The 10,604-nt window shown below is 47.1% G+C and overlaps 1 protein-coding gene across 1 annotated transcript in view; it reads left to right on the plus strand.

The window, feature by feature from the left end:
- LOC120918334 (beta-1,4 N-acetylgalactosaminyltransferase 2-like) overlaps nucleotides 1-10,084 on the plus strand; it is a 69,901-nt gene extending 59,817 nt beyond the window's left edge. Inside the window, exon 9 of the mRNA XM_040329873.1 lies at nucleotides 9,873-10,084. Coding sequence (XP_040185807.1) covers nucleotides 9,873-10,084 — 212 coding nt within the window. The remainder of the gene's footprint in view (nucleotides 1-9,872) is intronic.
- The last annotated feature ends 520 nt before the right edge of the window (nucleotides 10,085-10,604 follow it).

Genomic DNA, 10,604 nt, shown 5'->3' on the forward strand with positions numbered 1-10,604 from the left:
GGCACAGCGTGGCGCTCTCTGGTGTTGTGCGGGTACAGCGTGTCACTATCTGGTGGTGCGGGTACAGCGTGTCGCTATCTGGTGGTGCGGGTACAGCGTGTCGCTCTCTGGTGGTGCGGGTACAGCGTGGCGCTCTCTGGTGGTGCAGGTACAGCTTGGCGCTCTCTGGTGGTGAAGGTAAAGTGTGGCACTCTCTGGTGATGCTGGGGCTATTAGTTCCCCCAGCACAGTCCTCTTTCTTTTTCCATGTCTCCTGTAGTAGCTGCTCAGCCTATTTCCTGGTTTTCTCTCTCCCCCCAACAGAGTGCATGCTGGGGACTGTAGTCTGCTCCCCACTGATAACAACTGGGCCACCTATCTCTGGGACTACATTTCCCATGATGCCCTCTCGTTTTCTGTGATGGGTCTCCGCTGTGGCCAATGGGGAGGGGAGAAGAACGGGCTGGAAATACTTCTCTTTTCATGCTGCCGACATGAGAAGGAGAAGGAGAGGGGGGCCAGCGGGGGAAACATTCCGGACTGCAGCTCTCCCCACCTGTGCGGACGCTCATGGCTGGACGAGGAGGAGTGGAGAGCGGAACTGTCAGCGCGGCTCTGAGGCTGTGCTGTGTGTGAGAGAGACACACAGCCCAGCCAATGCAGCCGCTAGTTCCGCCAGAGATGACAGGTATGGCCGCATAGCGGTAGGCGAGCGGCAGCCGCGGCCTGTGTTAACCCTGTCCAGGCCGCGGTCGTCGCTTAACTCCCGCTGTGCGGCCTGATCAGCAACATGTCACGGAGCAGGTGGCCGCAGCCTACCGGGCATTTGCCCGGTCTGCCCTATGGCCAGTCCGGGCCTGCCGCCGAAGATACCAGCTAACTAAGGCTCTCCACAGCACCAGAAAGTTCAGAAACACCTTCCGTCGCTCGCGGAATATCCGCAGCACACCGGGGAATGGCCAGGAAACCCGTAGCTTCTCCTCCCCCTCCTTTCATGGCTGCTGAGCCGCTTCATCCTCACTGCTCAATTTGCAGTGACAAGCGGCTCGGGAGGTGTGGCTGTCCTGGAAGGTATCCCCACGCTGCTCCGTCCTGTACCCTCAACATCCCTTCTCCCGCCCCTCTCTCCCTGCATGTGTGCCGCTACGTCTGTGAAGGGGATGAGGGGGCGGGAAGATTAAAGAGTCAAAGAACACAAGAATGAGAGAAGTCACTGACTGAGAGCCCCCGGGGACCATTCAAGTAAGTGAGCACTGTGACCAGACCCCCTTCTCCCCTTCCTTCTCTCCCCCCCTCCTTCTCTCCCCCTTCCTTCTCCCTTGCCTTCCTTCTCTCCCCCTGACATGCTGAATTTGGTGGCAAGTAACACGCTAATTCTGGTGGCAGGGGATGGGTGGCAATTGACATGCTGAATCTGGTGACAGGTGACGGTGGCGAGTGACACACTGAATTTGGTGACACGCTGAATCTAGTGACAGGTGGCGGTGGCAAGTGACATGCTGAATTTGTTTACAGGTGATGGTGGCAAGTGACACACTGAATTTGGTGGCAAGTGACACGCTGAATCTGGTAACAGGGGACGGTGGCAAGTGACACACTGTAAAGTAGAAATATTGCACTTCCATTCTTGAGAGTAGGTGCGGACCAGAGATTTAGAGGCGAGGGGGGGGCGTGGCCGGATGCAGGAGAGTGTGAGAGTGAGTGTGGCAGCGTGAGCGTGTGAAGGTATCCACCTCACCCCCCTCTCCCCTATCATGAAATTTATACCGTGACAGTGCTTCTATGCCCGGCTTTCCATCCCCAGAAAAGTGCTAACCTAGCACAGCGGTATTACCTGCATCGCTTGCCTGGAGTGTGATCTGTGGGCTCTGTGCCGTTGCCTAACGCTGCCCACGCTGTTTCGTCGCTTGCTCTGGTTGGCTGGCTGGAGCCTGGAGGAGTCTGGAGCTTTGCCGGCCCCGAGCGGCCGTGTGTGACCACCTCTCCGTTGGCGGCGTGCGAACCGAGGGAGCCTGGAAGTGAACCTCATTGAGCGGAGGTTGAGCGGGGTACGGAGGAGACCGTGACATCTGAGAATCTCGCGAGACTTCGCGATTTCGCGCACATACGGGAGTGCGCTCCCTCGTCGCTGCACCAACCAGTGGGGATCTGCGACAGGGGTAGTGAACCGGCGAGTTGGAGACACTGACAGCAAGAAGATCCTCTGTGGGAGGTGTGAGGAGACCGCTGGATCAACCAGGAGCACAGGATAAAGGTAATACCTGTTTACCCTCACTGCCCACACTAAGTAGCAAGAAGTGAAGTTAGGCTACAACCAGATATACTTTGCTAGACTTTGCTTTACTTTGCTGGACTTCGCTTTACTTTGTTTTACTTTGCTGGACTTTGCTTTACTTTGCTGGACTTTGCTTTACTTTGCTGGACTTTGCTTTGCTTCTCTGAGTCAGCCACCACTACACTGTTTATTGTGCTGGTCACTGGTTACTTGAGGCAGAGCTAGCAATAAGATATTTTGCCCGTACTTGAGAGTGACCCAGATCACAGATATAATTGCTGGGTGCAACCGCTAATCGGTATACACGAGCTAAAAGCCAACTTAAAAAATTGTCTATTCCTCATGTTTACCATGTCCAAAAGTGCACCCCACGCAGAGGGGGCTCCTGTTACAAGGTCCACTAAGGACAAGGACAAAGACAAAGGTAGCCAGGTAGCAGCAGCTAAGCTGAATTGCTTTTTCCACCCCCCAAAATCCAATACTCACTCCCCAGCTAAGGGGGGAGCGGCATTGGCTGCAGTGCATCCTAAGGGTACACTAGCCCTGTCAGTAGATAGGCGGAGTTTGGGGTCAGCAGCAGCAGTACCCCCTAAGACACCCAACGTAGCTAACTCTTCTGGTCCTAAAACTCAATCTAACAAGGGCCCTGGCGGGGGGAGAAATGAGACTGTGGCAATATCAGCTGAAGAGACCACTTCAGGATCTACCGTAAATACTGATCCGGAGCTATCTCAGGAGCCCACATTAAAAGATGCTAAGTTACATAAAACAACCATGGCAGGTGGCGCAACAGGAAGTGAGGGTGAACCTACATTGAAAGACCTCCTGTATGCCATAAACGTATGCAAGGACTCAATCACTGGCCTAGAGACTCAGTTGAAAGGCATTAAGGAGGACTTATGTTTAATGGGGGACAAATGGAGTAAGACCATGGAAAGAACCACCATTCTAGAGGAAAGATTAAGCACAGTCGAGGACGATTTATTCCCACTTAGGCAAGAAATCTCAGGGTTAAAGAAACAAATGGACATGCAGGGGGCCAAGATCGATGACTTGGAAAATAGAAGTCGTAGAAATAATGTTCGAATTATCGGCGTACCGGAGAGGAGCGAGGGAGCTAACCCCATTGAATTTCTTGAGGGCTGGTTGAGGGAGACTTTCGGGGCCACAACTTTTTCACCCTTTTTTGGCATCGAACGTGCTCATCGGGTCCCCTTTAAACCACGCCCGCCAAGTGAGCGCCCCAGACCATTGCTTGTCAAAATGTTCAACTATACCAGTGCTTCTCAAATAGTGGGGCGCGCCCCCCTGGGGGGCCGCGAGGCTCCGTAAAGGGGGGCTCGTGTGACCTGGCAATTATCCCCCATTTCCAGCCAGTGGCGGAACTACCGCCATAGCGACCAGGGCCGGTCTGATCGTGAATGATGTGTGCGGGGATGCTGATCTGCACGGCACCCCGGCGCTGCAGAGAGGGGGGGGGTGGCGCAGACGCGCCCAAAGTGTCTGACACTGTCTGGTCCCCTTGGCATGCACGCCCTCCCTTCCTCCCTCCTCCGCGTCTCAGGTCAGGTGGTAGCGCGGCGCCGTTGCGTGCATGCGTAAGGCATGCAGTTCAAATTCTAACGGCGGGACCAGGACGGGACTGACAGACTGCCGCCTTACACAGTGCGCTGAAGAAAAGTAAAGGTAAGGCCGCCCGTCCCCTCCACCTTATCCAGCAGGCTGACAGGTGTCATCCCTCCTCCCACCTCACCTGTACTCCAATGAGGAGGGCCAGTTTATAAAAAAAAACTTTAAAAAAAAAATGTCAAAATTGATCTTTTGTTGAAAAAAAAAGGAAAAAAATAAAACGCAGAGGTGATCAAAAACCAACGCGCAGTTGTCAGCTTAAAGTGGAGGTTCACCTAAAAACCGTATAGAGCAATAACAATTTTATAGACAAAAGATACTATTTACAGTCGCGCGGGGGGGGGCCCGAAATGTTTTCTTCTTCCTAGGGGGGGTATGACAGAAAATAATTGAGAAGCACTGAACTATACCGACAAAGTGACTCTGCTCCGAAAGGCCAGAGAAAAAGGGGAGATTTTATACAATGGGGTTAAAAAGTCTCACTGTATCAGGACTTCTCCCCCGATTTGCAGAGACGAAGAGCTGAATTTATTTCAATCAAGCGAACTCTTCAAAAACATAATCTTCCGTATGCTCTGCTTTATCCAGCCCGCCTGTGAGTCTCTGCCCTGGGGGGAACTTTCTTTTTTGACTCACCGGCAAGCACAGCGAAATAGATCGAGGACAATAAGAAAGACATCTGAAAGACTTATGAACCCAGGGACCCCTTGCTTTTTTTTTTTCTTTGTGTTCTGTTTTCCTTTTTTTTTTTTTTGGGCCTCTTCTTTTTTCTTAGGCTCGGTTATTTATTGCACTTTTTTAACATATTCACGAATTTAGTAAATACTGTAACACGGTAATGTGCCAAATACTGGCTAGTTAAAACACAGGGAATCCCTTCCCTTACACAATAAATAAGCACTAAAACTGCACAAAATGGGAAGAAGAGAAAGTAAGAGGCACTGAATGGTAGCTAAAGGGGGAGGTGGGGTGGGAGGGGATGGAGGGTTGTATGGTTGTGATTCATATAGGGAGGTATGATTGGTTCATTAAGGGTGAGTAGTATGGAGGTCACAGGTAGAGTCCCCAGGGGAGGCCTAGGAGGGCCAAGGGTGGGAGGGTTGAGTAGAATGGGTAGGGATATGAGGGAGGGATCTATTGGGGGGAGAGGGGGGAAGGGCGGGGGAGGATTGGATGGGTCACACACCACCACTAAATATTTGATAACACTATTAATATTTGTAATCTTTCTACTTAGATCGTTTTTTTTATTATTATGTTTCTTTTTTTAGGGTATGGCGAAGCGGGTAAATATTTATTGTGGCTTTTCCCCCTTTTTTTTTTTAAAAAAAAAAAAAAAAGGAAAAGACAAAGGGACAAGGGGGGAACAAAGGAGGGAAAGAAAGGAAAGAAGTAAAGAAGAGCACCTTGGGGAGTTTTTCTTATATAACCAGTATCTTATTCTTAGATGTCTATGTTTCCCGTGGTGTCTCCCGTGGTGTTCCCCCTCAGTATATAGAATTTTGATTGTTGCTCAGGTTTTGGACCTTCTTTTTTCCCTTTTACTGCCGGGACTCCTCGTTTTTTCTTGGTGTTCTCAGACACAAATCGGGCAAAGGTTAAAGGTTCATATATTTTATGATTGTACTATTTTTTTTTTGGATCTCTCTTGAGACAAGACAAGAGAGAATAATAGGGTGGCTAATGTTGAATTCAACCATAGGATATGGTAGATAAAACGTTCTGTATAAAATCTTTGAACGTGCGTGGAATGAGGGACTCTATTAAGAGAACGACTATCCTAGATATGCTGGGGGCGAGAGGAGCAGGCCTGCTCTGCCTGCAGGAGACGCACTTAACCGCAAAAACAGCCGTACAGTTGTGCGGTCCCAAATTCCAGTCCACTTACCACTCTTACCACTCATCCTATTCTAGGGGAGTGAGTATACTGGTGGGGAGAGGATTGGTATTCTCCTGTAGAGAGAGCAGGATAGACGATCAGGGAAGGTTTATATTTTTATTCTGCTCAATTGAAAATAAACTATTTGTGATAGCTAGTGTTTATATCCCCCCCCCCCCCATTTAAATTTGAAGTTCTACACAAATTGATTGAGTTCACATTGGATAAACCAGGGATACCGATACTTATTATAGGAGATTTTAATGAAGCCTTAGATAGGACCCAGGACAGGTTCCCGCCGGGAAACAGACCTAAAATAAAAGGAGAGGATCGATTAGCTCTATTTCTGGATGAAGTTGGATTATGCGATATTTGGTGTACGCGCTATCCGCAGGAACGCCAATATTCCTGTTTTTCGAAGACTCACCACACTTTATCCAGAATAGACATGGCGTTGGGTAACGACGAGGCAGTAACACTAGTAACAAATATAGAATATGGCCCAAGAGGAATCTCCGATCACTAGGGGTAAATGGTACCCAGTGAATGGAAAATTAGCCCTCACTGACTCGAGCTAATGAGTGAACACAGTATGGTGATGTCTGCTCTCAAAGAATTTCTACAGATAAATGTGGGGTGGTATGGGACACCCTAAAAGCTCACCTCCGAGGTCTCCTGATTCAAAAGATAGCAGGGATTAAGAGGAAGAATAGGGAGGGAGAGAGCGAGATAAGGAAGCAGTTGCTACAGGCAGAGAAGAGATACATTGAAGCCCCAACCTCGCACAGTCTAAAAGAGTGGTTAGAAAAACAACAGATATATAAAATGACTACATTAAAAAGAACAGAGGGAAAACGAATATTCCAGAGACAGAACCAGTTTGGAGAGGGAGAGCGAGTGGGGCGCCTATTATCTCTGCTTATTAGAACTAATTCCCCCCCCTCCACTGTTACAGCAGTCAAGTTAGCAAGCGGGGAAACTTCCACCGATAAAACTGTGATATTAAACACCTTTAGAGAATTCTACGTATCCCTTTATAGCTCCAAGAGGAGGGAGGGGACCGAAGGACCGGGAAATTTTCTCCTGGGAATGTCCGTCCCGACCCTGTCGGAGGAAGATAACATTGATATGGAGGCGCCAATCACTCTAGGTGAACTAAAACAGGCAGTGGCGGGGATGTCAACTCAAAAGTCACCTGGCCCAGACGGGTTGCCCTTAGAGATCTACAAAAGATATGGGGATATTCTGTTACCAGAACTCCTCAAGACATTAAATTGGGCATTGATTCATGGAACATTCCCCACCTCTATGATAGAAGCCACCATTATTGTCTTACATAAGGAGGGGAAGGATCCAACTGAGGCCTCATCGTATCGTCCCATCTCACTCCTAGGTACTGACGCCAAGATCTTGGCTAAAGTATTAGCAACTCGTCTAAACCGGAATATCCAAGCGCTTATACATCCTGACCAATCTGGCTTCATCCCTAATAGGTCAACCAGTATTAATATCAGGAGACTGTTCCTGAATATGCAAATTCCAACAGAGGGGGTGGGTTCCAGAGCTGTTTTAGCCCTGGATGCCGCCAAGGCTTTTGACAGTCTGGAATGGGACTACCTATGGAAGGTCCTAGAGAAATTCGGGTTTGGTCCCAGGTTTATTAGTTGGGTGAAGCTGTTATATAACCAGCCAAGAGCAAAAATTAAAATCAACAACAAATTTTCCGAAACCTTCCAACTAGAGAGAGGAACTCGACAAGGCTGTCCCCTTTCCCCCCTTCTGTTCGCGCTGGCGATGGAACCATTGGCCATCAAAATCAGAAGATATACAGGGGTTCCGTAGACTAACTATAGAGGATAAGATCGCACTGTTTGCGGACGATGTCCTGTTTTTTCTGGGAGACACCGAAACCTCGTTAAAAAATGTAATAAAAACGGTGGGCGATTTTGGGCTATGTTCTGGGCTGGTCATTAATTGGGAAAAGTCAGCACTACTGCCAATTGATCCCCTTGGTGTCCAGATACCTCACGGAATTCCTCAGTTAAAAGTAGTAGCTATGATGAAATACCTCGGGATATGGATCACGAGGGACATCAATAGCTTTGTCTCAAATAACTTAATTCCCCTCTTGTCCAAATAGGAACATAAAAGAGACATTTGGTGTAAACTACCACTATCCATAGCGGGGCAATTTAATTTAATAAAGATGCTATGGCTGCCCCAGCTACTCTATATCCTTCATAACTCCCCAGTCTGGATAGACCAAAAATGGTTCAAAAGGATAGAATCCATTTTCAGAGATTTAATCTGGAAGAAGGGACAAGCCAGGATTTGTCTCCAGACCATGCAGTTACCAGCTAATGAGGGGGGAATGGCAGTTCCTCACCCGAAAACATACTTCCTAGCTTCGCAGTTACAACATCTTGCGAATTGCGGATTGGAGGGAGACGGGAATCCCGGTACATTGATGCTAATAGGGGCACCACATAGGACAATAATGGAGGCACTCGAGGCTGGTTCGTTTATTCATAAATGTCCAACTATAAAACTTATCCTTAAAGTATGGCAAACAACAAAAACACTGATGGGCTATAAGGGAATAACAACGTTTGCCCCTCTCTGGTGCAACCAAAACTTAAGGGAATTAAAAGATATTGAGAGATGCAAGGAATGGGAGAGACAAGGGATAAACCGCTTAAACCAATTGTATGATGGAGAACATATGAAATCATTTGCAGACTTGCGACAGGAATTCAATATAGCAAACAAAACATTTTACAGATACCTCCAGATCCGGCACGGCATCCAAGCCCAGTTTGGGTCACACCCCATTGTATGGTCCTCGGCTCCTACCCTCCTGAAAATAACCTTTTCAAAAACAACTAAAGGCCTGATCTCCGAACTGTATTCCAGAATAGGAGCTAAAACAATAAGTAGGGCAGGCCCCATTAAGAGCAGGATAGGGTGGGAGAGAGACTTAGGGCAAATGTCCACGGAATAGTGGAGCGCAATCTTGAGGAGGGGGGTATTGGTCTCGATCTCTCCATCTCAGAAAGTATCACACTTGTTCCTCTTGCATAGAGTATACTATACCCCCAGGAGAATGTTCAATCTCGGGTGGAGAAGTACTGACGAATGTCCAAGGTGCAGAGCGACAGGCAGCCTCATCCACATGATGTGGAAATGCCCTAAGCTATTCAGATACTGGGAGGAGGTGATAGACATAATAAATAAAACTTTTAAAACAAATTTGGAAGCTGAGTCCAAGGCATGCCTATTAGGCAGTATTGAGGAGGATAGAGTGCCTGTCGGTGCCCTTGAGGTGGTGCTGAGATGCCTCTTCCAGGCAAGGAAGTTAATTGCGTTGAGGTGGCAGGCCCAGACTCCACCCACTGTCAAATCTTGGGTTGAAACCATTAACACAATGATCTGGAGCGAGAGAGTGACACTTACTAGACAGGGCAACTATAGAAAATTTGTGAGGATGTGGAAACCTTGGCTAGACATAACGGGATGCTCTATATAAGAAGAGGAAGTCTTTCAAATTTAATAAATACTTTAACCCGCTATTGGACATCCCTTTATGGGGAGGATTAATTTAATGAAGCAAATTAACCTAAAAAAACGGTCCAAGGTGTGATGGGAGGGCGGATGGGTGGGCGAGGGCTGGAGGGGCGGTGGGGGGGATGGTGGATATAAGGGAAGACTATTTGGAAGTTAAGAGGTTTTTTTCACTTAATTATAATGATACAGAGATAAGGGGAGGGGAAAAATGTATGCTTGCGTATGTACTATGTTAAGTCTATGCAACTTGGCGCACTACTTTTTGTACTTTACATATGCAAACAACAATAAAAAATGTTATAATTAAAATTAAAAAAAAAGAGATTTAAAGAGAGTAGGTGCGTAAATTGGGGCAACCTTGTAGGGGCCCCATAGCATTACTTTGCCCAGGGGCCCATGATGCTATTAAGATGGCCCTGCCTTTGGGATGTGGTGGGAGATTTGCATTATGGATGTGCAGCCGACAAATCTGCAGAAACTGTGTGATGCTATCATGTCATAATGTGAAAAATAACATTATTTGTAAAAGTGTTTTTAAAATTGCAGAATTCTTCATCGATGGTTTGGGACGCCTGAGAGTAGGCTCATGTGACCACGTCATTATTGACCACCAAAAAAAAATAAAACCAACAGATGAAAAACTACTTAAACTGTTCCGTAAATACCAATCATTCCGGAAAAAGAATTCTGAGGAACATAGAGCTAAACTTGAACTGCTTCATTTCAAAAGCCGACTGAGCTGTTTCATAAAGAAGTAAGATTTTTTTTGGTTTACTGGATCCCCAAACTGTAGGGAAAAAAATACATAAATACATTAAAAAAAATACATAAAGGTGTAAAAATAATAATATTTAATTAAAGCAGAGTTCCACCCTAAAAATTAACTTTCTATTAACAGTTTGCCTTTAATGTAAAAAAATAAAATAAAAATAAAAAATCTTGCACTCGCTTCTATCTGGCTGTTACTAGGCACATTTCGTAATCTGCCTAGTTCCTGGTCCTAGGTGGTTCAACTTCCTGTCCTAAGACCCCATTGCCTCCTGGGAAATGATGACACTTATTTCCCAGGAGTCTCTGGGCATTACTGTGCCTAAAAATCGCCCAGCATGCACCTCTCCCTGAAAACCAGAAAGAAAAAGGAACTGGGCTTCACATGTCCACACATATGATGGATACGGCCACAACATGAGCTGGAGGATATAAGGCAAGTGTTTGCAATGATTTCTGAAACGATTGGGGAGCTATTAATATGTTTTAGGGACTATTTAATGTGATTCA

Source organism: Rana temporaria, chromosome 12, assembly GCF_905171775.1.
Source record: "Rana temporaria chromosome 12, aRanTem1.1, whole genome shotgun sequence".
NCBI lineage: Eukaryota > Metazoa > Chordata > Amphibia > Anura > Ranidae > Rana > Rana temporaria.